We start from the raw sequence: 17,820 nt of genomic DNA, 5'->3' as shown, positions 1-17,820 counted from the left end.
ACAAAATTCGGTAAACGTTTTCTAGGACCCATTGGTGTTCCTCTTATGGCCAAATATTCAAAATTTAAAGGTTATTGACCGGCTTTATTATTGAATAAGTACAGGATTTATTACTTTTTCATAAGACACAGGTGTATTTGTGTACCAATCTTAAATTTTGGGAGGGGTACATTTCTTATTGTCATATCAATAATTGGTAATTGTTCTTTGGGTAAATCATTGTGAAATATGAGTATGATCACGTGATCAGTTATTGATCTATGATGGGATTAGGAGTCCAGGACATTGGTACATTTAAACTTTGTAGGATAATTTGAGAATGCGTCATTGGTATTGATTATTACAGCCAAATATAAACGTAAGCAATACGATGTACCACGTGATTGACCTTGATGAGGTAGTGTACAGGGATACATAGCTAACCTTATTGAATCTTATGACTCATAGTCTTAAGGGAATATATGCTACAACACTGGCAAAGTTATTGTTGATGCAATTTGATTGGTTGATCACTATCTTTCGTGCAATCTGATTGGCTGATCACTATCTTTCGCGCAATTTGATTGGTTGCTGATTTTCAAATCTTTGCTGCATTCAGTTTTAAGTTTTGTTTAACACTTAAAAAAATTTTTGAAATTTTTGTTTGAAAATTTTGTTTGAAACTTTGGTTTGACATTTTTTTCATTTGATATTTTTAGTTTAAAAATTTTTGTTTCGAAATTTTTTTGTTTGAAACTTTGGTTTGAAATTTTTTCGTTTGAAATTTTTAGTTTGAAAATTTTGTTTCTAGTTTTGTTTAAAATTTTTTGTTTGAAATTTTTGTTTCAAAATTTTTGTTTGAAATTTTTTTTGTTTGAAATTTTTTGTTTCAAAATTTTGTTTGAAATTTTTTCGTTTGAAATTTTTAATTTTTTTTCCTTTCAAAACTAAAAAAATATTTGTTTGAAATTTTAGTTTAAAAATGTTCGATTTTTTTTCTGTTTAAGATTTTTTGTTTGAACATTTTTGTTTCGAAATTTTTGTTTGGAAAATTTTGGTTTCAAATTTTTAAGTTTATGCACTCATTAGTGAAGAACCGGAACTGCTTAGAAGAAAATTTGGTTTGAATTTTTTTCTTTGAAAATTTGTTTCGAAATTTTTGCTTTGAAATTTTTCGTTTCCAAATTTTTTTGTTTAAATGTTTTTTGTTTCGAAAGTTTTTGTTTGAATTTTTTGTTTCAAAGTTTGGTTTGACATTTTTAAAAGTTTGTGCACTCATTAGTAAAAAACCGGATCTGTTAGAACTAAAACATCTGGCAACATTGTGGTGCAATTGTACACGTCAGAACATAGGGTTGTACTTGAAATGAGAAAACACAATTCATTGAAATGGATCATTTTATTACACTCCACATACATCCATACCAGATAGTGGTTCTGGATATTGTCGATACAATGTATTTTGAACTTCTTGCACTAGTTTGTCTTTAGCAAATAATTTTAATTCCAATTGAAGTCTTTTAAGGTCTAATGCAATATCAATTGGTGGAAACTCAATGTCCATTTGATTACAAATAAACTGTTTATCAATACAGGTATGCACCCACGAACGATGTTGACAACCATCACAATATCTAGATACATGTTGTACAATATGCATAACACATTTTTTAAAATAGTACTTTTTCAGGAATATACTAGTTTTGTTGCACACTTCCACTGCATGTTTCACACACTGAACTACGTTGATAAATTTGTTCCATTCTGTTTGCGTTAGATACACCATGTTGCGATGGGCATGAAATGTACTCTTTTTACGTAACAGCACCATCTTCTCTTCGAGGACTGTACGTAGTACCACTTCATGATTTGAGCCTAATGATTTGACTATGGTCACATTTAGCTCATCATGAAAATAATCGTTCATTTGGTCGATTCGTGAACATAATATTTGCCATTCTTCACAGGTCAGTTGTACACCAAATTGTTCTGCTTTGCCCAATCGAATCACTGGTTCAAATGTTCTAGCACTGATACCAATCATCACATGTTTTGTATGAAATATATTTATTGGATAATAGCTTGCGAAGATGAACTCTTTATCGTTAGAAGTACACATCTTTCCTCCTGAAAAGCACTTGCTCAAATGATTTCGTGGGATGACACTGTATTGGTTAATTTATAGAACTACGGCTGACGTCATTGGAAAGGAATGTGCTGACGTTTGAATTCATGGTTTCATCACAGTTACTGACGTCATGCCGACCAACCAAATTCATACAACTATGTCTGACGTCAAAGGAATGTGCTGACGTTTGAATTCATGATTTCATCACAATTGCTGACGAATCCGGCTGTGTACTAAATTCAAATTGATGACTTCGACCCAAGAATCCTTTGTAACATAAAGATACAGATCCAGTATTTAAGAAACGCAGCAGTTCTTCTTGTTTTGATGCCTCCATGGGAAAATATCTTGCTGGTACAATTATATTCTTATCATTTTCTAGCTTCACTACGATTCTTAATCCAAACTTTGTAGGTATCATTTGGCTAGCTAAGATTCTATAAGGTACATTCTGTTGTAAATCAGTAATCTTGGTAAATGATTTCATCACATCGCGTGTGTTTAGAAACTGCAGAAAAGTAGCCATGATGACGTTATCATGAATACTAACTCGAACGATACTTATATATGATGCAAAACTGATGACGTTGCATTATCGTGTTCTGACGTGTACTATTGCACCACAATGTTGCCAGAGGTTTTTGTTCTAAACAGTTCCGGTTCTTTACTAATGAGTGCACAAACTTAAAATTTTGGAAACGAAAAATCGAAACAAAATTTTGAAACGAAACAAATTTTCAAACAAATTTTTGAAAAAAATCGAAACAAAAAATTTGGAAACGAAAAATTTCAAACCAAAAATTTCGAACAAAAAATTTTAAACAAAAAATTTTCAAACAAAATTTTGCAACAAAAAAATTTCAAACAAAAAAATTTTCAAACAAAATTTTGAAACAAATTTCAAACAAAATTCTGAAACAAAAAATTCAAACACAAATTTGAAACAAGAGTTTTCAAACAAAAACTTTCAAACAAAAAATTTTCAAACTAAAAAATTTTACGTTTCACGGTTAACCGTCAAACTTTATCCGGTTTTTAACTATTCGATTAACAAATAAACGGTTTTCATCATATTTATCAGTGAGTGCAAAATGTTGAACGAAACCAAGATTTTTAAATGTTAAACAAAACTTAAAACTGAATGCAGCAAAGATTTGAAAATCAGCAACCAATCAAATTGCACGAAAGATAGTGATCAGCCAATCAGATTGCACGAAAGATAGTGATCAACCAATCAAATTGCATCAACAATAACTTTGCCAGTGTTGTAGCATATATTCCCTTAAGACTATGAGTCATAAGATTCAATAAGGTTAGCTATGTATCCCTGTACACTACCTCATCAAGGTCAATCACGTGGTACATCGTATTGCTTACGTTTATATTTGGCTGTAATAATCAATACCAATGACGCATTCTCAAATTATCCTACAAAGTTTAAATGTACCAATGTCCTGGACTCCTAATCCCATCATAGATCAATAACTGATCACGTGATCATACTCATATTTCACAATGATTTACCCAAAGAACAATTACCAATTATTGATATGACAATAAGAAATGTACCCCTCCCAAAATTTAAGATTGGTACACAAATACACCTGTGTCTTATGAAAAAGTAATAAATCCTGTACTTATTCAATAATAAAGCCGGTCAATAACCTTTAAATTTTGAATATTTGGCCATAAGAGGAACACCAATGGGTCCTAGAAAACGTTTACCGAATTTTGTTATTTGATAATTCCCAAATTTAAAAGAGAACATAAACATATAGAGGTAATAAACCATAATAACGTATTAAATAGGGGTCAATAACCTCCGAAATTTGATTTTTGGTAGTTCTTTACCCATGAAAGGGAACGATGTGGACTATCCAAATTTATAGTGGTACATATTGAAGACCTGTACGAAGATACCAAATGCTTATATTAAACAATTTCTAAAACTGAGTGGATGAGTCAAGATACCCCTCCCAAATTTTTAAAGGGTGCATCAATGTACTCATGTCTTATGAAATGAACCTATATACATGACCATATAAACATATACGGTAATAAGACCGCATCAAACGGGATAAATTGGGCCAAAACCAAACACGTGATACAACATATTGCTTATCTTTATATTTTGGCAATTTTTTTTTACTCATGAAAGGGAACAAGGTGGACCACCCAAATTTATCACGATACATATTAAAGTCATGCACTATGATAGCGAATGCTTAAATTGAAAAATTTCCAAAATTTAAGGGATTGGCTGTGGTACACCTCCCAAAAATTTAAAGTGGTGCATCAATGTACCTATGTCTTATGATAGAAAATGGACCCTATACAAGACCATATAATCATATTAGGTAATAGGACATCATCCAAGGGAATAAATTAGGTCAAAAACGAAACATGTGGTTGTACTAAAATTTGGCAATTTCGTACCCATGAAAGGGAACGAGATGGACTACCCAAATTTATAGTAATATATGTTAGGGTCTTATACTATTATACCAAATGTTTAAATTGGGCAATTTCCAAAATAAAGAGGTGGGCCAAGGTACCCCTCCCAAAATTTTAAAGGGTGCATCAATATACCCATGTCTTATAATAGGGAATGGACCAATATACATAACCATATAATCATATAAGGTAATAGGACCTCATCCAAGGGGATAAATTGAACCATAATACCAAACATGTGGTTGTAGTAAAATTTGGCAATTTCGTACCCCTAAAAGGGAACGAGGTGAACCACTTAATTTTGTCATAATAATACATGTTAGGGTCCAGTACTATAATACCAAATATATAAAATGAGCAATTTCTAAAATTTAAGAGGTGGGCCAAAGTACCCCTCCCAAATTTTTTAAAGGAGTGCACAAATGTACCTATGTCTTATGATAGGGAATAGACCCCTATACATAACCATTTAACCATATAAGGTAATAGAACCTCATCCGAGAGGATAAATTGGGCCAAAAGACCAAACACGTGGTACAACGTATTGCTTACGTTTATATTTTGACAATTTTGTACCCCTAAAAGGGAACGAGGTGGACCACCCAAATTTATCATGATACATGTTAGGGTCCGGTACTATAATACCAAATGTTTAAATTGGGCAATTTCCAAAATTTAAGGGGTGGGCCAAAGTACCCCTCCCAAATTTTTAAAGGAGTGTACAAATATACCGATATCTTATGAAAGGTAATGGACCCCTATACATGACCATATAACCATATAAGGTAATAACATCTCATCAAAGGGGATAAAATCGACCAAAAACGAAACACGTGGTATAACGTATTGCTTACGTTTATATTTTGGCAATTTTGTACCCCCTAGAAGGGAACGAGGTGGACCGTCCAAATTTATCATGATACATATTAGGGTCCTGTACTATAATACCCAATGTTTAAATTGGTCAATTTCCAAAATTTAAGGGGTGGGCCAAGGTACCCCTCCTAAATTTTTAAAGGAGTGCACAAATATACCCATATCTTATGAAAGGTAATGGACCCTGTATACGCCCATATAACTATATAGGGTAATAATACCTCATCAAAGGGGATAAATTAGGTCAAAAAACCCCGAAATTTAAATTTTTGGCAATTTTTTACCCATGAAAGGGAACGACATAGACACCCAATACTGATAGAGGTACATACTATGGTCCTAGGCTACCACACCAAATTTTTAGATTTGGCAATTTCCAAAATTTAAGGGGGGTGGTCCTATGTACCCCTAAAAGGGAATGAGGTGGACCACCCAAATTTATCACAATACATATTAGGGTCCTATACTATAATACCCAATGTTGAAATTGGGCAATTTCCAAAATTTAAGGGGTGGGCCAAGGTACCCCTCCCAAATTTTTGAAGGGGTGCATTAATATACCCATGTCTTATGAAAGGTAATGGACCCCTGTATACGCCGATATAACTATATAAGGTAATAACACCTCATCAAAAGGGATAAATTAGGTCAAATAACCCAAAATTTGAATTTTTGGCAATTTTTTACCCATAAAAAACCCAATACTAATAGAGGTACATACTATGGTCCTAGGCTACCATACCAAATTTTTAGATTTGGCAATTTCCAAAATTTAAGGGGTGGTGGTCCTATGTACCCCTGCCAAAATTTAGGGGTTGGCCATGGTACCCCTGCCAAAATTTAGATTGGGTGGTCCTATGTACCTCTAGGTCATTGACCCCGGCCAGGGACCATGGGTCCTGAGGCAGGGACCCAGGGGCCAAAAAGTGTCCTGAAGTCAGGCCAATACTACTCACACTGATATATTTATTACAAAATTGAGGTTTGATCCAGCGCCTTTCGAATTCGGAACCAATTCAACCGCCGAGCTTTTTGGGTTGCCTGCTATTGCAGGAAAAGAAGAATTGCAGGTGGTAATGCACTTTTGGAGTCGTGTATACAAGTATAAGATTATAATTGTCCTCATAACACAATATTTGAATATGAATTGAATAACATATTGATTATCTATTATATTTTCATTATATATCACATATATGTAATTTTCATATTCTACTTATTCACATCACATAACTAATATATTTCTTACACCATTACATAAATCGTAAAATTTCAACCTTTTTTGTTTTGTAAGTATCTGACTCGTATTATTACATCTTACACTAAACATCCTTGTTATACTACACTGGATATATCAAATTTTCAATATTTTGAAAAGAATGACACATAAAATGCAAAAATAACTCTTTTATACGTATATACTTACTTATAACTAATTTTCAAAATAACTTTTAATAATGTATTATTTTCATTATTCAAACGTTTAAAATACGACACTTAAACAACAGTATATCAACTTACGAGTTAACTTCAAACATAATGCAATGATACAGCAACATCAACATACGAAATAAATTCTCTTATTAGTAAATAATTTTTCAAAACATATTACACATTAAAAACTTTATTTTCACACAATATTGACTAATATATTTAAATACGTTTTCGTCGAGATTTAATAAAATTCACCGGCGCCTTTAAAATCAACAGCTAAATTTTTACAACGTAATAATTCAGTTATGATTCTCTCTGACCACTCGACAAGGTCTGCCTGGCTAAATTTCGAAGATACCTGCCCACAATGAATTATTTGTTTTCCACCCCGAGATGAGGCCGAAATATAGAACACAAGGTTAAAAACTCAAAATAATAAAGAATGGGACTTACCAAAATTGCTTACTCCGAGCGTTAAAGAAATATTACATTGCCCAAAATATATAAGGGGGGAAACCTCATCTCAATGACTTTGCATATATCTTTGCTGGGTTTTCCATTACTTTGGAAATGAAAACATCAACGGCCATCTGGAGATCGCATAGCTAATCACAGATGCCTGCTTATATCGTATGAAACAACTTTTTTTACATTCCTTGAACTCTCTCATTCAATAACACATAAGGATTTTGTAGGTTTACCAACGCAAATTCCAACACATCAGATGAGCATAGATTTTTACAATACAGAAAATTCAAATACTTATCAACATCTAACAATTTCTCTAAAATTTTATGTATTCGTTCATTATTACTTCTCGACTGAACACTTTGAAACAAACATACTGGTATTGTGGTTAATGCGTTGCAAAGAAAAGTTTCAACACTACTTTCTAAATCTGAATTTTTAAATTCACTTGAAATTACATCATGGTATTTTTCAGAACTATGTTTCACAGCGAAATCTAACCAAATCTTTGGAGTTTGTTTAGTAGGATTCCACACTTTAAGTCGGTCTACTGAATGCGATCCAATTGATTTACCAGTTAAAGGATCTAACAATTCGAACACCTTTTCTGAATTTGATGGTTTATCAACACAAAGATAAGGTCCTTTGAACACATTAAAGAATTTTGAGATTTTCTTGTCTGTTGCGTAACTTAAGTTTGTCTGTTTCAAGAAAACCAAATCATTCACCTGTATTTTGTGTTTACTGTCCTGTTGTGAATTGTACCTCTCATTTCGCTTTCGAATCACTTCTTTTCTTTTAAAATCTGCCATTACCAATTTGTTGTCCCAACTTTCATTTTCATTTTCACTTGTATCATTCGTGAAGATACCAAAATGTTCGAAGATAGGTTTTTCAGCTTGAATGTTCAAATATAAACTAACTGGACTCGCGCTAAGACTACTTGATATCGAATAATTCAATAGCACAACAACTTGTGGTATAAATTTCTCCCAAGAACCATGATCATCTTTAGAAAATAGTCTGAACAACCTGTTCGTCTCCCGATGGATTCTCTCGACCGCGTTCCAGGCTGGATGGTACGGCGTGGAATAAAATATTTTAACACCATATTCTTTCATTTTCTGTTTGAAGTTTTTAGAAATAAAACAACTACCGTTGTCCGCTAATATAGCTGAAGGTATTCCTAAGTGCACAAAGTACAATGATTCCAAACATTTAACTACACACATCGTAGTAGCGTTCCGGATCGAATAAAGAACAAGGTAGCGAGTAAAAACGTCCAAGACTGAGAGTATAAATTTACATTTTGAAGGAGATGGCACAAGAGGTCCGATGATGTCAATTGAAATCAATCTCCTAGGGTCTTTCACCTGTATGGTTTCTAGATGTCTAGCTGGGGTCGAGTATCAACTTTAATTCGTTTACACTCGAGACAATCGTTAATATAGTTTATCACGTCTCGCAGCATAGATTTCCAATAACATATTTCGCAGATAAAACTTACTGTTCTTTCACATCCGAAATGTCCACGGTTGTTATGCATTTTTTCAATTACCAAATAGTAGTATAGGCGTCTGTACGGACCACTTTTTTGGACCACTTTTTCAATGATCAAGTTCAAATTTTACGTGTCTGTACGGACCACTGTCTTTGGAGAACATAAACCACACAGAACATAAGAAGACAGAACATAATGACCTTTATGATATATAACCATAAAGGACTTAAATCTAACTAAAACTAAACCTAAATCTAAAACTTAAACCTAATAACCATAAGGTAAAGTATTGATGGTATTATCTTTTTCCTTTAAAACAACTCTTTTGTCGTAATCCATTTGAAACTCTTTAGTCACAGGCTTGTTAACTAATTTTTTTGTTCTCTTGTCTCTTGTTATTTGATTATAATTAAGAGTTATGTTCGCTAGTTCTTTGTTAACAACCTTCTTTATGTTTTCACCATTAAGATTCAAAGAGTTCTCATAATTAAGAGTAAATCCTTTAATTTTTCATCACAGTTTTGTTTTTATCTGTTTTGTAGTAATATCTCTTTGCACCAGTTGAATACCACTCAATAATATAAACATCTTTTCCTAACTCATCTGTCCACTCACCAAGGTTACTACCAATCTTTACTTCTATACCATTAACAATATAAACAATAGAATCAGTATCGTAATACGCTACATCTTCACCTAACTTATCCAACATGTCATAAAGTCTTAACCTCGCATGTGCTGTTGTAAAAGTTGCAATGTGAATATTAGTGGAATAAGAATTGTTAACATATACGTCTTTGTATTTATATGAAACTTGAACCATCTCGTCGCTGATAAACAAACATTCAGATATTTCTAATTTGTCATCTAAAAGTAACTCGTACCATCTTCTAACATCTGTAATGTATTCAGTTTGAGTTAAGTTTTGTCTTTGGCCAAACTTTCCCCATAACGAATTTAAACAAATTTTTGCAACTGCTCTCTTACCAGGATTTGCCATTATTTGATCAGGATTTAAATCAATATTCAGTGTGTCTTTAATAGTTTTAATATAATCATCTTTTGTTTGAAAGTCATCTTCCCATGGTGATGTTTCTAATTTGATTTTCATGAAGTCTTTAATGTAACCTCTAAAGAGTTTGTTACTTGTTTTGGGAAAATGTTGAATCTCGTAAATTTCAATTAACTCATAACCTTTCTCTAAAGCTTTATCTAACTCTATAGTTGTCCAAGTACCTGTTATCATTCTTTGTTTGTCACTGTGTGTACACGCCTTAGTTTGATTTATCATACATTGATTACATAAGGGAAACACCAACTTATTAATATTGTTATCTTTAACTGGTAATACAGGATGATACAATTGTTTTGGCGGAAGAACTTTACAAAGTATATAACCAAAGTACTTTTTACACTTGTATTTTTCAGGAGAGATAGACTTTAGTGTTGTTGAGTGGCCAATAGGAAATTGATCATAAAACAAAACAGTTGGATACAAGCTGCACACATCGATATATTTCATCTTTTTATTAGTAACTTTTAATTTTGAAGCATTGGTTCTACCACCAAAGAATGCATCTCTGAACTTTAGTTTCTCAATAAGACTAGTTTTTTGAATTAACTGTTTGGCTCTTTTATCTTTTAACCAATCACACTCCCACATCTCTATAAGATTATAACCAGCTTCTTTTATTTGTTGAGATCTTCTTCTTGTCTTCTCATATAGATCTTCCATTGTTTCGTGATTGACATTGTTGATAGTATACTTCTCAAAACATTTGTTGCAACCATGCCAGAAACAACGTGATATTGATACACTGTCTTTGTTTTATAATCGTAACCATCAACTTTAGATCCACATATCGTTACTTCTCCATTGTTTAACGCGTGTTTAATATTATTGTTCTTAAAAGAATTTAACCATGCAATAGACTGTTTAGAGTATTTTTCTTTCTTTTCTTCTTTAATAATACCAATTGTCTTTTCTTGTATGTATTTTGATCTATAAACGCCCATACACACACTTGCAATTGTTAAGTATTGAAATGGATCAATGTTTGCTATTTCTAAAAACTGATTTCTTAGTTCTAAACAACCTCTTCTTAAAATATCTACATCCGAATCACAATACTCTCTTAACTCTTTTTTAAAGTCAAACACATAATTTTCTTCTCTTCTTTCTTGATGCCACTTAAGAAACGCTTCTCTTTGATCTTTTTTCATGGTACTAATCCCATAGTATTTTGCGTTAGGTATTGGCCCAACATAGTTTTGATTTTCAGGCTTATTAAACAAATGTGGAAAATAACCTTTCTTTAGTTCTTTTAGACCGAATGTCTTAGAAAAACTCGATAATGGTTGTGCTACAAAGTTAATACTATCAATAATTTTTATGTTTGCTTTTGGAATTTCAAGTAACATTAGCTTAGAGCCGTTATATATAGTGTAAGGTTTCAAAGCATTCTTAATGCAGTACTGAAGAACAAAGTACGAATCATAAGCTTTGGCATTATGCGCAATACAAGTGTAACCACTATGTTCTTTTGAAACTAACCACTTACAAAAATCGTCATTTGTTTCAAAGTAATATTTGCTACCTTTAAAGTCATGAGCAACTACATAATTAGCTTTATGAATTCCTGTGTCTTGTTGTGCTTCGTAATCAAACCATATATACTTTTCTGTGTAATTGCAACTGTTCATTTGTTTAATACTCGACTTTAGAAAGTTCTTAATTATATACTTAAAGTCATCTACTGTTAACTTGTTGTTCCATGCATCATATATCTTTTGAAGTTTCCTCCACTTAGACATGTTTTTTTCTTTAAAAATTTTCTTACCACGATCTTCGATACCATAAGTCTTGTATAGCATAATAAACAAATCTGTAACAGTTAATTCTTTTTTAGCATTACACACACACTCATCATCACAATAACCTTTCTGGCGTTTGTATTGCATGTAACATTTGTGAACGTTTTCTTTAGCTACACAATTACAGTTGATACAGTAGTAATATCCACACTTGTGTTTCTTATATCTTAATAAAATATTATTACAGCCTTTACACTTATAAACTTCTTTACAAACAACTGAATGGTTATCTTTACATGTTTGGTTATAACAAAGTCGATTACAAGCTTCACAATAAATGTTATCAATCTCTTCTTCTTGATGTTTAGGTTGCTTACACATATTACAAATTGGTAATATTCGTATACATGATTTGTGTTTTTCTTTATGATCGTATGCTGTATCACACTTTTCACAATAATAAACACTTCCAATAAAAGCTTGCATGCTGTTAATTGCGTCAAAATGATTTTCACTTTTATATAAATAAATCTTCACCTCTTTGTCTTGCCCTGAGTAAATAATAGCGTTCATGTTTTCAGCACATACAACTTTAATTTGAATGTTTAATAGTTCTTCACATTGTTTAATATCGTCTAATGTAAAACCGTCTTCACAGTAACTCGGTAAACGATTACAAAGTCTCTCAGTTAATTTTGTCTGTATTTTTCTTCCACGTCTTATATCTTTAATGTTTTATGGTGTTAGCTCTTGATCAAGTATTACATTTGTTTTGTACGTTAAGGCTGAAATGATTGCACGTGAACAACACAAATTGTCATTGTTATTGATTTTGGTAATACATCTTTTAGCTTTTTTGTCTTCTGCAAGGTTTCATAATCGTCTGTTTGTTTTACTTCCTCTAGGCATGTTAATGATTTGAATATTAAATGTTGTTTCTTCAATATTGATTGTTTCGTCAGATGTTACAATTCTTTGCACGTGTGTTAATACATTTCTAGCATTTAATTCAGTTGTTATTGGTGTTGATATTGCTTTAGTCCAAAATCCATCGTTGTGCACATCAACTCTTATTCTGTCATTCTTTTTAAAATTGGAAGCTTGTTTAGCTTGGTCAATCATATCGTCTACTGCTGTGTGTAATCTTTGTATTGTTTCAGTAAGTGTTTCACCTGTTATATTTGTCAGTTTTATTTTGTAATCTGTTGTATAGGATTTAAATTTTTCATTGTATGTCGGCTCATTAACATTTAAGATCTCGTAATATTTTTTATTTGTAAATAAATCATCATCAAATGGAAATAACTTTTTCAAATGCTTTCGCTTTAACTTTGGTGTATTTTGTGTTATTTCGCTTTCAGAGAACACTTCTTGTTGAAATGGGTATATATTTCTAATCTGCCTTCTGCTTTGTTCATCATCATGTTGTTTAAGAAGGTCTATCAGTTCTGCTTTTCTTAATCGGGAATATCTTCTGATTCCCCTCTCTTTACATTGGCGTCTTAACTCTACTACAGTAAATCTATTACAATTACTCATCTTATTTATACTATAAAAAATCTTCAATTTTTATCTTCTCCGGATTATTTCAGTTCATTTTCATTTGTCCTTGTACAACGCTTAACATTGTACACCCCTGCTATTGTCTACATATTATGCGTTGTATTAGAACACGGCTTTCATGGGATTAACCCATCAAAGTCACATATACACATTTAAAACTGAATTATTTTTTTAAGCTTACTCATTATCATCATCATCATAATCATCACTACCATATTTGTATTCATCATCACTACTCAAATCAGATGTTTTTTTGTCGCATTACTAATAACTCTTTTTCCTTTAACAGTATTTGCTTCTCTAGTAGTGTTGCTAAGAGTTTAAGATCATGATGAATTAGTTCAAGTCTATCATGTAATAAATCAAAATCTTTCTCCATATTTGTTATATAGAAAACCAACAATAAGAGAATCCATCTACAAACACAACAACCAAGCTTGATGACAACAGCCATAAAACGCTTACAACACTGCCTTGACTTATGGCCTTATACTCAAAAACAAATCAACAAGAAACTCATCGTCGTATTCTCCTTCAATATCCACGTGACAACCATACGAAACAACACAGCTGTATTTTTCTTTGACTTTGTTTAGGAGGTTGACCGAGTTTGGATCTTTGGTTTCTGATAACACTGACATTCTTGGGTACTTTTCTTTAAGACGCTGAAGTCTTGCTTTGATGTTTCGCTGCTGAACCCTTCCAACCCAATATTTGTATGACTCGTAACGCCTAACCTGATCGCGCTTGTCTGTGTCGTACTTGTCTACTATGTCTTGAAGCTGACCAGCTGTGAGGTTCTTTTTAATAATAACTAGCTTGTGTACTTTCCATGGATCTTCTGTGTGTTCAGCTGCGATTGATTTAAGGTGTTGATTTTCAGTTTCTAATTTCTCATTGTTTATACGTAATTGATTCATCTGTTGTTCTATTTCGTGTACCTTTGTTTCGAGTTGTTCTTTATCATCCTTATATCGTTTAAAGTCTTTAGAAAAGTAGTCTTCGATAATATCATAGCACTTATTATAGAAGTCTTGTGATATCCAAATAGCAATAGAGAGAAATATCTTTTTGTAGACATATGTTCCGGAGATAATAACATTTGTTTCTGCATCTCCTCCTTTTACTAAATATGTAGAAGAGCGACCGCTAGAATTCCGGCAGTCGGTTTTCTCATCGTAATACCTTATTAGTTCTTTTGATTGTTTATTTTCTAGCCAGTGTCTAAACCTCTTACCACCACTCTGATACAACTTAGTAGCATTGAAGTATCCTGTACTCTTATCTATAATCAACTTGAAATCACCAAACAAACCATACCAGTAATCATCTTTAATCTGTTCGTAGCAAATATCGTTTAAACTAGGAGAATTATCCATAGTACTCATATTTATTATATAGAAAATCTTTATTTTTAACTTCATTTTCGTTACCAGCTAATTTTTACTGTCTAAGATGAGTTTCTGAAGTTCCTAGCTTCGGAGGAATTTTGAAGTGGCCTATATACCCATCTTTATTATCCCCAGTTACTTCGTAGCCAGCGCCAGATATCCCGCACCGGCTTTGGGGGTTTGTTTGTTCTAATACAACGCTTCGTACTTTGATGGGTTAATCCATAAAAGCAATGGTATATTTAGTTTCTCTTACTTAAATGTCTCTTAACTGAATAAACCTGCCAACAAGATCTATATCACTTAAATCTGTGTTCATATGCGAACCGTGCCAAGTTATTCTATCATCATAGCGTTCTTTAGCTCTGTTGTATAAGTTGACAGAGTTTGGATCGTCGACGTTAAGAAGAATACTCATACTTGGATACTTAAGTTTGAGTTGTTTAATCCTACTTTCCTAATTGCATGTTTGTATTCTTCCAACCCAATACTTATATCGTTCTATTCTTTCTTTTTGATCTCGTTCTTCTTCGTCATAGTAAAAGAGTATATTTTCAAGTTGTTCTTTTGTAAGGTTTTTCTTGATAATGAATAGCCTATGTATCTTTCCTGGATCTTCTGTATATGGTGCTGCAACTGTTTCAAGATAATCAACTTTGCTTTCTAGTTCTTGATTGTACAATCGTAATTGCACCATTTGTTGTTCTATCTCTTCTACTCTTCTTTGCAACTCTTCTTGGTTTTCTCGAATTCGTTTGAAGTCTTGGGTGAAGTAGTCTTCAATAATGCTGCTACACTTATCATAAAAATCAAACGATAACCATGAAGCTATTTCAACCAACACTCTTTTGTATACATATGTTCCAGAAATCAACAAATCGTTTTGGTTTGTACCTTTTGATTCTATATAATAATGTGATGATTTTTGGTGGAGCATTTCTGCTCCGCCTAATTTTGTGTTATCATATTCTAAAAGGTTTTTTGATCTAGATAATCTTAACCAATCTTTAAACGGCTTTCCTCCATCATGACACAGCTTAGTAGCATTGAAAAAAACAGTCTTCTTATCTATAATCAGTCTACAGTCAGTAAACAAACCATACCAGTAGTCATCTTTAATCTGTTCGTAGCAAATATCGTTTAAACTAAGAGAATTATCCATAGTACCCATATTTATTATATAGAAAATCTTTATTTTTAACTTCATTTTCGTTACCAGCTAGTTTTTACTGTGTAAGATGAGTTTCTGAATTCCCCAGCATGAACGGGACCTTGATTTGTTTGTATGTAACTTTGTTTCGGAGCGACCCCGGAAATATGCTATGAGGGATAACGTTTCGTTACCCCCTTATCTCGTTCAAACTATCCTTTTATGGCATAATAACCATAAAAGACAAACATCTATATTTACACTACAACATTACTCTTATCTATCCAACTATTATGTGGATCATCAAAACCTAGCCATTTAACATATACTTTGTCACCTTTCTTTCTCAACACCTTTTCCACCAAGTATTCATCTTTGTGTTTCGTCTTTAATAGTTCTGGTTCGTAAAATCTACCTTGCACATCCTCTTCTTCTAAATCTTTAATTCTATAGGTAGGCGGATTGGATGGAATAACTTCACTGAAAACAAATACTTCTGTTGACCAATTAGGTGTATATCCTTTCTCAAATAACCCTTTCGACTTACTTATACGAACATGATCACCTAACTTGTATTTGGGCTTAACACGCTTATATTCTTTTTGATACACTTTCTCCAATATTATTTGCTCATTCTTCTTATTAACTTCTACAGGCTTTAAACCAATTGTTCTATGAATTTGATTATTATACTCTTTAACTAGTGTTGGTAATATCTCTATCCATTTGTAATTCCCTTGTGTCGTGAACCTTTTCCACATGTTCTGCTTAAGCGTTCTATTGAATCTTTCAACCACAGAAGCTTTCTTACCACTATAGGTTGAGTAGTGATTAATCTTATTTTCCTCCATCAACTTCTTAAACTCTTTATTGTAAAACTCTTTACCTTGATCTGTTTGTAAGTTGCTAGGTTTTCTCGTTCTTAATATGGATTCGAATGCTTCTGTAACATTCTTCCCACTCTTATCTTTAACAGGAACAGCAAACGCATATTTCGAGAACACATCTATAATCGTTAGCAAATACTTATAACCTTTATTGATTTTGGAAACGCCTTTTAATACTCCACTATCCATTTCCACAAGATCAACCTGCCAAAGATCATCGATACCTTTTATAACCACACTTAATCTGTCAAAGTTTCTTCTAGATGGTTTGTGAATTTCCTCTACAATGTCTTCTCTAACACCTTTACCTTCTTCTAGTCAATCAGGCTTTTTAACGAATTGAGTTTTAGTAACACCACATACAGAACAAATAGCTTTCTTTAGATATCTTCCATTCTTTGTTTGTTCAATTCTAATGGTATCTTTCTTCGTATCTGTCGATTTCTTGCACTTAACACAATACATCCTGTTTATTATATAGAAAATCAATAACTATCGCTGATTTATATTATGCTATCAACATTCTCACCATCATCATCACTATCTTCATCTTCTCTTTCTACATGCATAAGAAGCAATAGTAATTTACCATGTTTCAGATCAGAATCTTTAGACGGCCTAACTGCTAATAGATCATTTGTATTAAAGTGCAATGGAAAAGTTTCAACTAGAGAATCATTTAAATATATATCTATATAATACGTATTGCAAGATGACTCTATATGCATTAGTCTACCTTTATAAAGAAATTTGTATGCGATAGATAGATTATGTATTAAAAAGAACGGAGTTTCAACATTTTTTGATATCAATCGACTATGAAGCTCCATAACATGACTCCGTTTGATGAAGTTAAGCTCTTCTTTCAACATTGCAATATCTTTTCTCACAACTGTATTATCTAACTCTGATGTCATTTTAACATTACCAAAGATATCCATATTTATTATATAGCAAACGTCCTTAAGAAAGCTCTCTTTCTATGTACATCATAACAAACAATAATTGTCCTTCTTCCATAGCTGAATTTTTAGTTGGTTTAATCGTAATTATATCGTTCTTCTTAAAGTCAAAAGGTATATCTTTAATCAAAGTATCACCCAAATATATATCTAGAAAGTATTTATCCAAACTTAAGTCTATGTGCATTGTTTTCCCATTATAGAGAAATTTGT

The 17,820-nt window shown here is 32.4% G+C and overlaps 1 protein-coding gene across 1 annotated transcript; it reads right to left on the bottom strand.

Annotated features, from left to right (window-relative positions):
- Positions 1-9,342: 9,342 nt before the first annotated feature.
- LOC145675305 (uncharacterized) lies at positions 9,343-10,503 on the bottom strand. The gene has a single exon (XM_081745695.1). The coding sequence runs from the start codon at positions 10,501-10,503 to the stop codon at positions 9,343-9,345; it is 1,161 nt and encodes a 386-aa protein (XP_081601821.1).
- Positions 10,504-17,820: the final 7,317 nt, after the last annotated feature.

Source organism: Thermobia domestica, chromosome 18 (genome assembly GCF_964235325.1).
Source record: "Thermobia domestica chromosome 18, izTheDome1.hap1.1, whole genome shotgun sequence".
NCBI lineage: Eukaryota > Metazoa > Arthropoda > Insecta > Zygentoma > Lepismatidae > Thermobia > Thermobia domestica.
Note: the sequence above shows the minus strand (reverse complement) of the source record. Positions and strands in the feature narration are given on the sequence as shown.